The sequence below is a fragment of the Magnolia sinica genome, unplaced genomic scaffold (genome assembly GCF_029962835.1).
Source record: "Magnolia sinica isolate HGM2019 unplaced genomic scaffold, MsV1 ctg119, whole genome shotgun sequence".
Taxonomy (NCBI): domain Eukaryota; kingdom Viridiplantae; phylum Streptophyta; class Magnoliopsida; order Magnoliales; family Magnoliaceae; genus Magnolia; species Magnolia sinica.
Genome location: NW_026682763.1, coordinates 68,537 through 86,478, shown reverse-complemented (window position 1 = coordinate 86,478; position 17,942 = coordinate 68,537). Strand labels below are relative to the sequence as shown.

The 17,942-nt window shown below is 41.7% G+C and overlaps 1 protein-coding gene across 1 annotated transcript in view; it reads left to right on the top strand.

Moving 5' to 3' along the window:
- Nucleotides 1-6,231, top strand: part of LOC131236015 (calmodulin-binding protein 60 D-like) — a 42,558-nt gene extending 36,327 nt beyond the window's left edge. The window contains exon 5 of the mRNA XM_058233107.1: nt 5,740-6,231. Within this exon, the coding sequence (XP_058089090.1) occupies nt 5,740-6,231 (492 nt within the window). The remainder of the gene's footprint in view (nt 1-5,739) is intronic.
- The last annotated feature ends 11,711 nt before the right edge of the window (nt 6,232-17,942 follow it).

The window sequence follows — 17,942 nt, the reverse complement described above, 5'->3', positions numbered from 1 at the left end:
TGAGCAGAAGGAGAGAAAGTCAATGATCCAACAGACTGAATAGGTAGTCTAGTGCCATCCGTAGTAGAAATAGCCTGATTGCCGGTGTAGGGACGAATGTCACGAAGATAGGATACAGCACCGGTCATATGATTGGAAGCACCCGAATCGAAGAACCATGTAGAAGATGGGGATATACCTGACATACCGGCCGCAGAAAGGGCCTGAATGATTTGCTGGAGCATCGCAGGAGTCAACGGAGATGAAAGACCTTCAGCAGAAACAGTAGATGTAGAATCACTAACAGTCGGCTCGGAAGAAATAGTGGCAGCAGTAGCAGAAAGAGCACGACCACGACCACCACGTCCACGGCCGGAAGAAGATGCATATGCACATGTACGGCAGTCTTGAATACCATGACCAGTTCGTCGACAATAAGCGCACCATTCTTTGCATTGAGCGACAACATGACCCACCTTGCTGCAGCCGCGACAAGTTAAAGGAGAGGAGCCACGTGTTGGTGTAGTGGTGGACACAGCAAGCACCATATCAGATGATCCCGGAGTCGAGGAAGGAATTGATAGAACTTTCAGTCGTTGTTCCTCAGCCAATAGATCATTAATAACCGAATTCAATGAAGAAGTAGGGCTACGGTTCAAGAGAGCAGCACGACAATGCTCGAATTCTGGACGCAGTTTCATAAGAAATTGGCGAACTTGCGCACTCTCACGCATAGTTTGGAAAATCCTGAAGTCATTAGGAAATATTGGATCCATCAAGGCCATCTCAGTCCAACTTGTGACAATTTTAGAGTAAAATGATTGGATACTGTCGTCACCCTGAGTAAGGTTAACGAGATCCTGTTCCAGACGATATGACCGGGTCGCATTACTTTGTTGATAAATTATCTGAAGATGCTCCCACATTGCCTTAGCCGTGCGATGAGGTGTGAGGCCAACAACAATGGACCGATCAACCGAATCGAGAATCCAGGTAATAATCCGTCCATTGTTCATTTCCCAATCAGCCAATTTATCGGCATCCATGGAAGTGAGAATAGTAACAGATCCATTAATTAGTCCCCACAAACCACGACCCTGGAGGAAGTTTTGAAAATAGATGGCCCATGGCGAATAGTTGGTACCATCAAAACTACACCTTGCGGCCTCTGTACGTGATGTATTCTTGTCCATCAAAACTACACCGTGGTGTACCGTACAGCAGGAGATACCCAAGGGGTAGCAGTATCTGGATCTGGCGGAATAGGAACATCAACAGGAGCTCTGGATCTGGAAAATGTAGATCTGGATCTGGCGGAATCGCAACAGCAATAGTGGATCTGGATCTAGATAAGCGAGATCTGGCGTTGGATTGGGATAATCGAGATCTGGCGACCAAGCAGCAGTAACAACAGATCTGGATGGGAGCAACAGCAATAGATTTTCAACAGATCTTCAACAGATCTGGATGGGAGCAACAGATCTGGATGGAGTTGCTGGAACTCGAAGAGAACGAGCAATAGAGGTGACCGGGCGATGCTAGACAAGTAGAGGGGCGACGCTGGACGAGCAGAGGGGCGATGAGACGAGAAGGGGTGGTCGGACGAGCAGGGGGTGGTCGGATCTGCAGCAGGGGGCGGTCGGATCTACAACAGTGGGCGGTCGAACGAGCAAGGAGTGGTCGGATCTTCAATAGGGGGCGCGAGACGAGCAACAGAGGGCGCTGGACGAGCAGAGGGATGGTCGGACGACGCAGGAGTGGTCGGATCTGACAGGTGATGCCGGATTTGGATCAGTGAAGCTCTGATACCATGTAAACCGAGAGGAGCTGAAAGCTTTTGTATATTTGAGACAACCCAAAGGGGTTGAATATATAGAGATTACAACATCTATGCAAGGAAAGAAATAAAATCAAAATCCTCTACCTATGGAAACCAACTATACAAGGTATGCTAACTATACAAGGCATATTTCAGTCTGTCTAATACTACCAAGGATTAGAAACAGAAGAACGGAAAACACCACTTGATGAGAAAGATTGGAAAAATAAACTCATAGAGTTAAGATGAATAAGAATGAGAGAGAGAGAGAGAGAGAGAGAGAGAGAGAGAGAGAGAGAGAGAGAAGAATAAGAAGAAGAAGAATTTAAGAGAGAAAAGAAGCTCATAGGGCTAGGATGTCTAGTCCTACCTTATTTATGCTAATAGAAGAAAGAGGACAATTACATATATTCCTTTACTAGAAGGGAAAAAAGACAAGGGACAAATAAGAAAAGCATAAAAATAAAGATGAAAAGAGGAAATGCTAAGACTAAGGCCCATAACATATAAGACCTAGTTGTATATACCTATGGGCATAGTCATAGGCTCAGATGTACATATACGTACACAAATTATGCAGTAGTTCGTGATAAATCAACCACAAGTTGTCTTCTCTTTAGCTCATAGTGAAGTTTGTTGGATGTCAAAATTATAATCAGTGGCATGGTATTTAAAACCATTTTTGTTATGGCCATAGCAACCATTATGCAATAGTGACGGTGGTGCATGTTATGCGATACAGGGCCACAATGCCTAATTTGAGAAACATGACCTATAATTGCCCGATACGGGACTAATATGGGGCCAATACATTTTTCCTCCAAAATTGTTTTACTATTACAGAGCCATAATGACCGCTAGAGTTGCAGCTCATATTCATAATGGCTATAAGGCTGGCCATGACAACCATCATTACTATTATTGAATACCTTGGTCAATAGTAGCCTTATTGATTGTAGAAGCAAACTACATGTTAGTTACACAAGCATGCAAGAAAGGTATTTGGTTGAGAAGGTTGTTAGAAGAATTGAAAATTAAGAAGAAAAAGCAATGATGGTTCATTGTGATAGTCAGAGCGCGCTACACTTAGCTAAAAGTTTAGTATTTCATGCTTAGACCAAGTACGTTGATGTATTGTATCAGTATGTTCATGACATAGTGGAAGACAAGCATATCTTATTATAGAATATTTACACCAACGACAACATAACGAATATACTAACAAAGCCTTCTTTTTTCTTTTTTTCTTTTTTTTGTTTTTTTTTTTTTTTTTTTGTGTGTGTGTGTGTGTGTGTGTGGGGGGGGGGGGGGTGTTAGCTTGTTAGTACACACCTATGTCAGTACACTCACTCCATGTTAGCCTCCCCCACTAGGGATCGATACCAAGACCTCCAGTGTCGAAACGAGGTATTTCCACTCAGTCGGCCAGTTGATCTATGGATTTGGGTGGGGACGAAGTTTATTGTAAAGGACTTCTCTTGACCTTGTTGGACGGTACCTATTGTGGTGATGATTGACCAATTACTATTAGGAGTCTTTTACACACTATTAGATAAACTAGTCTTTAAGTTGAAGGATGTTAAGGAGGTGTCCTTGTATAACCAATACGTGGGAAGCCTAGTTTGGGTTGGGTTGGGTTTCCCAATAGGAAACCTTGCCCTCTCTATTTCTTCTTTTTAACCAATACGTGGGAATCCTAGTTTGGGTTGGGTTTTGGTAAATGCTCTCTTTGAGGTGTGTTGACATAGGTACTGAGAGGGTGATGTTCTTGGTTCTTCCTTGGTGATAGATTTTCCTTATATGATGTAATAGTGGGAGAGGTAAGCCTTGCATTCTCTGATTTATCTTGTTTTAATAAAGAAAAAAGCCCCACGTGGCTGCCTCATAAATGTTGTTATATTCCCGAACCATATAAATCCCTACGCCTCTTGTCTTTTTGCTATTTTCTTCTTCTTCTTTTCGTTTCGTTTTGCTTATATCGATTCTGTGCAGGTGTTTTTTCACAACCCCAAGAGGCTCTTCAACATTATGATTTTTAAATTTTAAATGAAGTATGTCAAGAAATATTTTAATAATGGAAGAGGCCGGTTCCACTTCAAGTCCTTTAGAATAAGCTTAATCTAGAAGTGTTTCTCTTAGGGCCCATTGTGATGAGTGTATGGCATCCCACCTGTCCCACGGGGTCACCCCACCATAAAAGTTGGGCACCTCAAAAAATAGGCTAATCCAACCATCATGTGAGCCACCACATGAATTTGGAGGTTTATGGTCTAGCCCACATAATGATTGGATCGCCTGATTTTCGGTGAATCCCATCATCATGCTGGGGCTCACTGAATGGATTAGATGGCATACAAAAAACAAGGTGGGCCATGCATAAGCGATAGTGTATGAGCAAGTGAATGAGTAGTGAATAAACTTCAACACTCGGGTTAGTAACTCTTTACACACGGATGGAGTACTTGTGGAATAATCTTATTCTGCCAGAACTTGCAGAGGAACCGGCCTCCTAATAGAAAGATTAAGTTCTCTAAGATGGAACTTCGTGTTCCATAGAGCTTGCAAATGTGGGTCCCATGGTTTAAACTGTAGAATTAATACAACGAATCCTATAATGGATGGACCATGCCCTTAAAATCTCCTCGATTGATCTACCTTTCAAATCTAGATCTACAAATCCATGGTAAGATAAAACCACCAATAGTGAACACTAAACAGAAAAACGGCCAAAGTTTAGGACCTCAACTTGAGAAAATTTTAAGGTGTGCCATCCATTATGGGGGCCGTTAGATAACAAATAAATGGATTGCATGGGCCCCACATTTACAAACTGCCTCAACACTAGGGAGTTTATTTATTGTTCACTAATAAAGAATTCTCCTTTTAGAAAGATCGAGTTCCCTGTTTGCAACGAACATAAAGTTCACTGTTGTGCACCGAGTATGTACATCTGGTGGTGATGGTTGGTTTATCTAAGCCATTGATCTTACGGCCCTCGTCATAGATGGATCATGCCCTAGAAATCTCGTGAATTGGTTAACTTTAACATTTCCATTGTTGTCATGCAAATACATGATTAAAAATAAATGCACCAACAACCCATTCAATGGAGGAAAGACTAAAGATTCAGTAGATAAGATCTTCCAAGTGTTTTGGACATGATAAAACCATCCTTAATGGGGGAGCTAGGTCAATGTCTTTGAGAAACCCAAACAAAGGCGCACATGTACAAATTCAGTGAATTGCACTGAAGTTCATAACTAGAGAGAGAGAAATGATCACCTACACACCCGTACGCATATAACCGTTTGCGCACCTTAGTATTAACAGTCAAATATGAAAAATGGCTGAGATTGAAAAGGCAATTCTGAGTCTTTCGTATTCAATGGAAGCGTGACGAGAGAGACTTGCTGCTCTCTTGCACACCCGGAATGTCTCTCTCAACTCTCATTCTCCTAAGTTTTGTGGCCCCACCATGATGTATGTGTTATATCCACACAGTCCATCCACTCAGTGAGATCATTTTACATCTTGCGCCCAAAAATAGGCAGATCCAAAGCTCAAGTGCACCACACCGCATAGAGCAGTGGGATGATGATGCCTTCCATTGAAATCTTCTCAGGGCCCACCATGATGTTTATCTGTCATCCAAACTGTTCATAAGGTCATACAGATCTAGATGAAGGGAAAATACAAAAATTAATTTCATGCTTGTTTTACCCCTAGCCACACACACACACACACATATATATATAGGGTGCATACATCATGTAGGGTCCCACGAGTGGCCCCACTTCCACGCCCCTGGCTGGGCGTCTGCCCGCTCAGGGTGCTGGAAGATGCCCTTTATATATATATATATATATATATATAGCGAGAGAGAGAGAGAGAGAGAGGTCCACTCATTCACCCCACTAACATATCTAGGTAACTTGTATCAGGTGGAAATGCAGCAGATGATCAAAGTTGCATATGAAAACTGGGGAGAAGTAGTCCCTTGTGTTGATGGGGCCATTCTTGGTAGTTCCTCAAACATAGCCATCGATTCATTCCCATGTGGTTCTACGAGGCCGGAGAATCCAACCAACATTTGTTCAAGCTCTCAACATTCTGGTGGACTGCCTTTACACCAACTGAACGTTTTATCTCCCCCTGTCATGGCGAGCTCAGATTATAACACTTTGTCCCATGTTGAAGGCATCGAACCTGTAAATTATTCTGATCTTCTGATCTACGAAGATACCCGACATCACATTGACTTGGATGCCATTTTGTTGGAAGCAGAACAACTGAACAACACCAGCCACTTCTTCAACGTGTCGGTGCAGTCTGTAGCTGCCAATGATAAAGCTCATCCAACATGGAAGACGTTGATAACTGTGCTGAAATTCTCCATCCTGATTGGAGGACCCGAATGCATAAAATGCTTATAAGATCCTAGACCTAAAGGTATGCACTGTGTACTTTTGAGTTTTCAGCTTGTTCAAGTGGGGGGACTATTGTTCTATGATCCAGACCATTTTTCTGCTGGGGCCATGACTGCACCGGAGATAGGTATCTTCTCAATGGGCTAATAATAAACTTTCAACAGTTTGGATCTACAAACTGTGGGCCCCACTTGTGCAAACTGAAAAACGAGAGTATTATGGGTGTCCTTGGGTCGAGGATAGCATAATTCCTCTGTTGTGTATGAAATAAAGCGACAACATTATTGGTATTTCGTTAAAATTTGATTGGATTGAAAGACCACGGTTTGAAATTTCACTCTCCTTTTATACATGATGATTAATTTAGTTACGTTTGTAAGTACATGTTTTGGGATGAGTGGAATGCTATTCTTCTGGTTATTAAGTTTGTGTTTGGAAACAGAATTATTTTAATTAGTATTTGAACATGAAAGAGCATTTGACAACTTTGTGACTGAAAATCAAGTGTGAATTGTATTTAGGCCGTTTGCCAACGATGCTATAAAAATTGCAGTTTTTTGTTTTAAAAAAAAAAAAATATTTTTTTAATCTGAGGTGGAAAACATCCCTTTAGGTTTTGTTTCCTTACCCACACCTCAACATATTCAACCAAGTACTTGTCATCGTTATCATCTAAGCCTTGTCAAATTAATTAGGGTTGGCTACATGAATCATGTTCCCTCGTTCCACTCTATCAAGGGCTATATTAGACCATATTTCATCTACCCTTTTGTTACTACTTCCAACCATATCTCCGTTACACAACCAAATCCTAACCTAGTTTCACATAACCTATTGGTGCTACTCTCAAGTTTCTATAATGCATTCGCTTTATTCCTATCCTTTCTTATCTTGCATCTCAACATTTTCACTTCAGCTATGCATTCTATGAACATATTGTTCCTTAACAACCCAACATCTTGTCCCATAAAGCATTGCTAGTCTTATGACTATCCTATAAAATTTCCTTTTCAGTTTAAGTGGTAAATGATGATCATGTGAAACTCCATTCCTTCAGCCCAGCTCGAATTCTATGGGCAACATCCTTAATCTCTCCCCACTCCTTCAACATAAACTTGAATGTAGTATCTTGAATTTTGGTTATTTCATTGTTATAGTGGAAATAATCAAATTGCAAATTTCCTTAGCTTGTGGGCTCATCCCAGGCCAGCTCATATACACCCCTAACCAAGAGTAGGTAAGCTTTAGAATGATCTTGCTGCGATCTTCTCAGCGACCACAGTTGTGGTGTTGAGCTGGATCAGCCTTTCGATGAGCATCTTTAAGGCTTGGATGAACTCGCCACAAAAGGAGTGTTCATGCCTGACTACCAATTGACTAGTAGAGGATGAGACGGGCCAGGTTTGCATGAGTACATCCAAATGCACAATATAAACTGGGATTCGGATCAAAATGCCTTTAGGCATCAAACACTGCATTTAATGGTGCATCCAAGTGGACCCTTAAGGCTATAGGTTTTGTTCTATTGTGCACAGAGGGACTATATTCCAAAAAAAAGTCATATACTAGTTTGACTAGAGAATAAAGCACTTGCAACGGAATTTGTTAATTCACAAGATTGCACAAATTTAACCTTATAGTAGTCTTACTGATTTGCGGCGGTGTTATATTCCCACCTGTGATGTTTCGAAATTTCACAAACCATTAAATGTGTTCCATATTGTATAATTGTTTGGTATTCCATAGATTTTTTTCCCTGCCCCATCTGTTTATAAATCAATTCTAGTCCACAATCAATAACATCTTCCCCATCTGTAGTAACTTTGAGTCGAATAACACCAGATACTGATGGGTGGTGAGAACCCATATTGATTATCATGAAGTTTTTTTCTTGTTTCCCATATAGCCATATATAAATTTTCTTTCATGATTCACTATTCCATGATTTGTCCAAAATGAAACAAGGTTCATCACTCTTCGAGATCTAGTAAATCAAATAATCAAGGGAATATTCAAATTAATGAGTTTTTGGTTCCTGAAGATCCAATAATTTGTGCTCTTTTTTTTTCTTCTTCTTTTTTTGACGAGTAATTGAGTAGGTGTTGACGTCTTTCCATAACTTTATGCAAAGCTCTACGAGAGAAATAGTCTTTTTTGTATAATTCCAGTGCAAAGTCTCCATGCCTAATTCAACAAACAACCAAAGAAGAAATAAACTGTTGGACATAGGCCACCAATGAGTGGGTCCCATGATGTTTCCCTCTGCTTTTTCTTTTCTTTAAAAAAAAAAAAATGTTTTTTCTCTCCGTCATTTGAATTTGAATTACAATTTCAACTTTAAACGTACATGGCATAAAGAGATAGGGTGAGACCGGATAATCTCTAGCCTCATCCAAACTCCTAACCTTCCCTACAAATGGGGAGAGGTTTTCTCGTGAAAATCATCCCGAGAAACCAGGAGAGTCCAGAGAGAATACAAAGAAGTTTATATTGTCCTCTTGGCCCGTGCCTTAAATAATTCAAGCCGTAGATCGTAATCCGAGACCATCCTTATTGTAGAATTAGAAAGGGTGATCAGACCCATATGCTCTGGTAGTAGTTAGGCGGACCGCTGGACGGGCGTCATTCATTCTCGGCTCTGCAAAGGTTCCATATCGTGTAGACTGTTAGATCCTATGGGCCCCTCTTCTGGGATGACTTTTAGTGGTATTATAGCAACTCAACAACGGATCTCTGATTTTAACGTTGAATGGATCATATTAAAGTAGGCAGGCATTTATATTTAAATCTAAGATTTTATCATCAATGCTTTTATTTTATTAAAATATATCGATCATCTACATAATTATATTATTATTTTTTCTCTCAAACTTCTCTATTCCAAATTGAGGAATAAGGAATTAATAAAAGAGAGAATAATATTGGTATATTCGAAAATTTTGATTGCAGTTGGATGATAAAAAAATTATTAATCTAAATTAAAATTTAGAGATTGTGGATTTGATAAAGCCTTAACATATCAGCGTGTAGCGGGTGGCGACATGGTTTGAGCCTTTAATAATGTTGTGGTAAACACCAGCCACTGCCAACAGCGAGAAAATTTTTAAAACCTTAAGAGATTGAGAAAAAATAAACAACCGCACCCGGTGGAAAAAGCTATGGGCGCCACTCGAGGTGGTGGCCATGGCCATCGCTAGAGACAACGATAGATGATCTCTCTCTCTCTCTCGCCCCCCCCCCCCCCCCTGTGGATCTACTGCCTATGGTAGCCATGACAACGATAACCTGTGAACGCTGGATCTTGGATGGAATCGACTTATGGCCACGTGTGCCTCTCTCAAGGGCCTCTGGGGTTGCAATTAAGAGGGTATTATTTTGAGTAGAGTCACCACCAACCAATTACTTCAAAACTACAATCAGTTAGACCTTGTAGAAGCACTTAGGATTAGGAATCCAAAGATCCTTCGATCTTAGATAACTGTTGATTTTGTGTTCAGAGATTATGCATAAGGGATTACGGTTACAGAGAGGGAAGGTGTTAGGCACCTACTCTTCTTGTATGAACATATGGTCTCTACTTCACAAGATATGGCTAATTTATGAGGGATAAGACTAGTTCTCACAAACATATTTTAATAGGCCACAATATAGGAAACAGATAGAATGGAACGCACAAAAATAGTTGTCTAGGACCGGCTAGGTTTTTTCTTAAAAAAAAAAAAATTCCATCCAATCCATTCATCTGATGTACCTCATTTGGATGAAAGAATAACCACCTAAAATTACAATATTATAAAAATTAGGTAGCTTATACCACATGAATTTAGATGTTATAGGTCTAATGTTTTAGCTCAAATCATTTGATCCAATGATATGAAATGCTCTGAATCAAGTGCCAATGGTCAGAAACGTTTTGCAAACATTATGAACCATTGATGACCACCTAGCAATGGTCCACTCTTCTGATGCCTATATAAACTAAACCATCCTGGTCCAAAATCATTAACTCCAACAGATCCCAGTAGAATTCATCTGATCTCTCCAAAACATTTTCTTTCTAAAAAATTGTCAAATAACTACTAATCCAGTCTATCAAATGATGAGTTGTGTTTACCAAGTTCCTAAGTATGATCCCTTCATAATCGCTACATACAGGATCTAGAGAGAAGGTTTGTCTTATCCTAGAAGCAATTCACATGTAACCCATCAGTAATGGAGCAGGGGGTGAATCAATCTTTAAGGACAACGTATTTATACATGAATCAGCCAAGTGTTAAAATTTAAATAATTTTATTTTTGATTCAGTCAGAACAATATATTTATCCGTGATCCCTAAGATGCCTGACACGTATGAAATCGCTGCACTACTTTTTCCACATCTCGTTTCAACTGTGGCCAATAGTAACGCTCCTCCAAGAGAGTTATATCTCGTCTCACCCTAGGTAACTGCCGAGGCCACCTCTATGTAGCTCTTGGATGATACACTCTCACAACAAACTCCTTGGAATACACAAATGATTTCCTTTGAAAAGGAAACCAACCTGAATATGGAGGTCACTAGAGTGACCCTCCTAACATCTAATCCTTGCATCCTTGAAGATGTTGTCTTTGGCATATAGGTCGTTGAGGTACTCGAAGCTGACAATCTAATTGCTCATGGTAACTAAAAAGGTTGCACGTTAGCTAAGCACATCTACCAACTTGTTTTGTTGTCTACCCTTATGCTTCAGTACGAACGTGAATTCTTGCAAGAAAAAATCCACCTAGCATACACACGGTTAACGTTAGCCTAACTGTTAATAAACTCGAGTACCTTGTAGTCCATATAGAGTACAAACTCTCGCTGAATCAAGTAATGCCTCTAATGTTATAAGGCTTGAACCACTATGTACAATTATATCTCATACGTCGACCATTTCATACGAGCATTGTTAAGTTTCTCACTGTAAAAGGCCACCGATCTACCCTCTTTAGATAACACACCCCCAATGTCAACATACAAAGTATTGCATTCAATTCAAATAATTTGTCAAAGCTGGTGAGGACCGAAGTAGTGGACAACCTCTTCTTAATTATAGTAAAATTCTATTGGCCTCATTAGTCCACCGAAAATGTCCTTTCTTCACGCAGTCAGTGATTAGTGTCACGATGGTATTGAAGTTACTCACGAACTAACGATAAAAAGTCACCAACCCATGAAAACTTCACACTTCATGAATTTTCATCGGAATCAGCCATTCTCCGATGGCTTTCACCTTCTCGTCATCTACGTAGATGCTCGTAGACATTACAATAAAGCCCAAAAACAATAGGCTCTCCATAAAAAATAAAAAAATAAATAAAAAAAAGGCACACTTCTTCAAATTGAGGTACAACTTGTTCTCTATGAGCACTCGAAGCACTTATTTGAGATGTTCCGCATGGTTTGCCTCGTCTTGACTGTATATCAAGGTGTCGTCAAAATAAACCACCATGAATATACCAATAAATGGTTTCAGGATATGGTTCATCACCCTCATAAACATATGAGGTACATTCGAGAGTCTGAAGGCCATGATCAACCATTCATATAGAGCCTCGATCTTAAATGTTGTCTTTCACTCATCGTCTGACCGAATACGGATCTGATGGTAGCCACTCCTCAATTCCAGTTTGGAAAGCAGTTTCACCACCTTTAGCATGTCTAACATATCGTACAACCGTGATATAGGAAATTTGTACTTTATGATTATTTTGTTCATTGCATGGCTATCAATACACATGCACCAACACTCTTCCTTCTTAGATGTCAATAGAGCCAGTACGACACATGGACTCATACTTTCTCGTACTATTCCCTTATGAATCAATTCTTCCACTTGTCCTTGTAAAATTTCACACTCTTTCAAACTCATCTGATAATGAGGGCGATTGGATAAGCTAGCCCCTAGGAAAAGATTGATATGGTGCTGAATATCTTGCATGGGAGGTAGCCCATCGGGAAGTTGCTCGGACCAAATTGCCTTAAATTCTTGCAATAATGGTTTCAGTTTCTCGAGAATAATGGAGGGCTCTACCTCTTCACACTTTGCAATCAACGCATAAATGTGTCTCGTCACCTTAGATTCCTTCACAAAGTCCCATATGGTTAGGAGAGAACACCCCTCCCCTTTAGAAGTTTTCGGTTGTTCATCTAGGTCCATAGGGCGAGATAGCTTTCCGGCCATCCTTGACGAAAATATATACATGATTTTGTCCTCTATGAGTGGCGCCTCGATTTGATTGCCACGACCGACTGAGTAATTTGTGGCAGGCATACATGTCAACTACATTGTATACTACTTTGTTCTTATAATGTTTACCAATTGAAATAAATATAGTGTACTGTCTAGTTACTTTTATCTCGTTGACCTTCTTAATCTAGTTGATCATGTATGGGGAGGGATGTTTTTTTTTCATTTTTAGCTGCAACTTCTCCACCATGACCTTGGAGATGATATTATCGCTGATCCCATTGCTTATAATCATATCGCATACTTTTTGACTCGCCGTACACCTTATTCAAAAGATGTTATGTCGCTATGGGTGTACCTCCTTCTTTAGCGCATAAAATAGTCATCTCACTATTAGGAATTAGCCATGATGTCACGCCCCAAACCTGGAAATCGAATTCACAGGAATCCCGATCGCCGAATCCAGTGTCGACGGCCTCCATATTACCCCATTCTCGACTCCCAACGCTCATATGCCAGGTTCCGATCCTGAGATCATACAAGGAGGATTTTTCAGCATACATTTATCTTCTAAGAAGCATAACCACGAGTTTACCCAAATTACAAAAGTAATGACATCATCACATATCCACTAATATAAACTTTGAATACAATGCTGAAAGGGAAATACATATGTCAAAATAAAATCAAAGCTCCAGAAGACAGCTGCACGCTCCTTGCTCAACACTGCTACAACCTAGCATTACCTGCACGCATCTATCGTGCATAAGCTTATAGAAAGCTTAGAGGGTGGTGAAAGTATGTGCATAAGATAAGTGTCAAGTATACAATACAATGCCATAATCATACAATATTAGAAATACTAGCAAAATCATAAATCAAACAGTATCAAAGTACGTAATACAGTTCAACTATACAAATGAGGAACAATATCAGAATACGCGATACAGATTAACTATACAAATGAGGAACAATATCAGAATATGCGATACAAATCAACTATACAAATGAGGAGTCATAAAGAGTAAAATATCAGATGTCGTATCTAAACCATATATATGCAGAAATACAGGTAACCCAAAATGCCATATGCTGCGGATGTAATACAATATGCGGTGCGATTAGAATGACTATACTGGAGTGTGAAGTCGAGATGATAGTACGTAGTATCGCAGGTTATGGGGTCCATCACAAGGGACTTCTATCCAAACTAGTCTCATACCTAAATTTGGATAATCAGACTCAATGTGGTAAACTCCTGATCTCAGGTTAGTCGCGCGCCCCAACCGAAATCCTGGACATTACGAAGGTACACGTAACAAATAGTTGCGCACCACCAGCCCGAGTGGATAGTGAATGAATGAATGAATGAGTATGCAACTCCTACTCAATAAGTCCACATATCAGTATTGTTCATCTCTGGGATCATCACCGGGATTTAGTACACTCCAAATGGCACTACCTCTCTCCCAACAGCACAGTCCAAGTGAGCGTAAGAAACCTTACTATCCATCTAGCCAATAATCTGTCAATATCTATCCGGCACGTCGATAGCGGACCCATTTACGAGCTGGTCAAACTCAGCCTAGCTATGCCCCCTACCCTCGAGCGAGTAAGGCCACACCCCCTCCCAACCAACTATGACACAGTGGAAGACACGGCCTCCTGGTATTCGGCACTCGAGCACTCATGTATCCACTCGGTCTCGACGTTGGGACGTCCTCTGGTACCAAGAGGGTTTAGAGATCTTCACTTAGGGCTATTTATGGCTGCCCGATGCAAGAACAAATTTTTGGTGTCCCGTCTGACCATCCACAATATGCCTATGGAGGCTACGGCCCTAATGTCGCTAGGGCGTACAGTAATCATAATGTAAGATGCATGAGTCATACAATCCAGTCATTCATCAATCTTGCGCATACCATGCATTCATGTGAGATAACCTTCGCCTATCACGAAGTCTCATAATAACATGCTCAATGACATATGCAATGATCAACCACATCTCATAACAAATATGTAGATGATGCATATGGGCATATATCATGATGCTATGCTGTCACATACTCATAATCAGTATCAATATCCAGCACCGATAATCATCGACAATCGGCCTCAACAATGTGGACATTTAACCAACATTACCCCCAAGGAGTGACCCACATAGAGCCTAACATATAGTGGACCCATGGCCTCACACAAGGGCCAAATATATACAACACCATGGGCCTCACTCAAAAGCTTAACACATCACGATGAGCCTTTTGCATGGGCCTAACATACATCACAATGGGCTACATCGCCTAGCCCTCAAATGCATCACAATAGGCCTCATCACATAGGCCTCATATTCATCACATTAGGCCTTAAACACGGGATGAATACACATCACAATGGGCCTCAAATATGGGCCACATATACATCACACAGGCCGAATACACATCACAATGGGCCTTAACTATGGGTCGCATAGACATCATATAGGTCTCCACAATCGGCAATCGGTCACGACAATCGGAATTAATCGATAATCAGAATCAGCAAATCGGTCACGTCAATCAGAATCGGCAATCCGTCATGACAATCGGAATCGATCAATAATCAAAATCGGCAAATCGGTCACGTCAATTAGAATCGGCAATCGGCCACGATAATCAGAATCGATCGATAATCAGAATCGACAAATCAGTCACATCAATCGGCAATAGGTCACGACAATCAGAATCGATCGATAATCAGAACCAGTAAATCGGTCACGCCAATCGAAATCAGCAATCGGTCATGATAATCGGAATCGAACGATAATCAGAATCGGCAAATCAGTCACATCATTCAGAATCGGCAATCGGTTACGACAATCGGAATCGATCGATAATCAGAATCAGTAAATCGATCACGTCAATCGGAATCGGCAATCGGTCATGACAATCGGAATCGATCGATAATCAAAATCAGCAAATCGGTCACGTCAATCGGAATCGGTAATCGGCCACGACAATTGGGATTGATCGATAATCAGAATCGGCAAATCGGTCACATTAAACGGAATTGATCGATAATCAGAATCGATAAATCGGTCACATCAATCGAAATCGGTAAGAATGGGCCTAACAAAGCCTAATAGAAGGTCACAATGCGGATATCCAACCGTCATTGCCCATCAATGTGGACATTCAACCAACATTGCTCCCTGGGAGTGGCCCACATAGGGTTAAACATATAGTGGGCTCATGGCCTTACGCAAGGGCCTAATACACATCACGACGGGGCTCACTCATGGCCACACATACATCACAATGGGCCTCGGCACATGGGCTATAAATACATCACATCGGACCCCAACACATGAGCCGGGTATACATCACAATGAGCCTCAACCCATGGGCCCCAAATACATCTCAATGGGCCTCGACCCATGGGTGTCCTATACAACAAGTGGGCCGCACTACTTGGGCCTCATATATGATATAATGGGCCGCAAATATATCACAATGGGCCATGTCATATGGGCCATAAATACACCACGATGGACCACAATCCATGGGCCTCAATACTTCACAATAGGCTACAACCCCTAGGCTTCAAATACACAACATGTGGGCCCTGCGCATGGGCCACAAATACATAATAGGTGGGCCCCATTACATGGGCCTCAAATATATCACATGGGCCTCGAACACGAGCCACATAAACATCACAATGGGCCGCAGATCCGTGACGCATATACATCACTATGGGTCTCATCATATGGGCCACAATTGCATCATAGTGGGCCTTAACAGATGGGCCACAAATACATCAAGATAGGCCTCATGGATGGGCCACACCAATGGGTCACAAATACATCCAGGTGGGCCCTATGGATGGGCCATAAATACATCAAGGTGGGCCTCAAATATACATCACAGGTGGCCTTGCAATTGTAGTAAGTACATAGCCGGTGTGAGGGTACTCCAGCCCTCATATGCATCAAGGCAAGTCCCACCGTCCAAGGACTGGACGGTGGAGATACATACATTACGTGGGGTCCACGGACATGGCCTGTCGTTAGGACGAGCCGGTCAAATGGATAAACGGTTTGGATGTACTATATACATCATGGAGCGCCACATCCCAGCTTAGCTGGACGGTGGGGACCCCACACGTCTGGCTGGGTGCCACCATCCAGCAAGTGGACGCACGGTGTAAATAAGACCCATATCTCACGGTGGTGATGCCCCACGTCCAGATCGCTGGACGGTCTGGATCAACGGATGGACGTAGGGGATATGCAATACATACCCCAGGGTGGGTCCCACGTGGTGGGTCACCCACTCCATTCCTCTCCCTTAAATATATAAATATATATTATAATATTATATATTATATTATATCATAACTACCTGCATAATATAATGTAATACAATATATACTATAATATTATATTATATCATTAACTATGGACGGTTGATACAAACATCACGGTGGGCCCCACCCCTGACACACGTGCAGGGTGGGTCCCACACGAGCCATCAGCTCTCTATAAATGGTTGCACGGTAGGGATTTAACGCCTACCTCAAGACAGGGCCCACAGGCCTTGCTGACGTCCTTGGGCAGCAATCGTTGCCTGCTGTATGGACGATCTAGATAAAACTTATATCCCAGGTGGGTCCACACGATCTGGACGAACCAAATCAACACACACCTCACAATTAGGGCCCAGAAAATTTGGTGACGCCAATGCAGCAGCCATCTTGCTGTTGTACGATGGAGGGACAGTGTGCTGCATACATCAGGTGGAGTCCCACCTTGGATGGACGGTGTGTGTATAAAATACATACATCCACGCCCCACAGCAATGTGCAAAATCGTCCAGCACCATCCAGATCGTCTGGACAGTGTGGATGAACAAATATATCACGATGTGGCCCTTCCAGCAATGGGCGGTTTGGAGAAACACATGCCTCATGGTCAGCCCATAGCTGTTGATGTCAACAGCAGCATTAGCTGCTGGACGGCTCAGATATTCAACACATCATATGGTGGGCCACACACATCAAAGGAGAGAGAGAGAGAGAGAGAGAGAGAGAGAGAGAATGGTGGAGATGGGAGGGACCCCACCACTATGGGTCCCTCTCCTAGATACAATACATACATCAAGATAGGTCCCACCATAAGTGGGCCCTAAAATCATCAAAATCAATTCATAAATCACCCACCTTTGATCTTCTTGGACTCCTTCCATCAACGCAACCTAAAGCTCCAAATGGTGCGATTCAACGGTCGAGATTGATTTTAGAGGGTGGGATTAGGTGGTAAGGAGTGGGCCATGCCAAGCTTCTCTCATGGAGCTTGGACGATGGACTCTCATGGGTTGCTTGGGAGAGTGAGAAAGAGAGATAAGAGAGAGAGGTGTAAGAGAGAGAGAGAGATGGGTGTGATGGGTGTGAGTGAGTGATGTGTACTTGTGTAAGAGAGAGTTGACTTTAGGGGAGGGGTAATTGTATTTGGGGATGGGTGAGTGA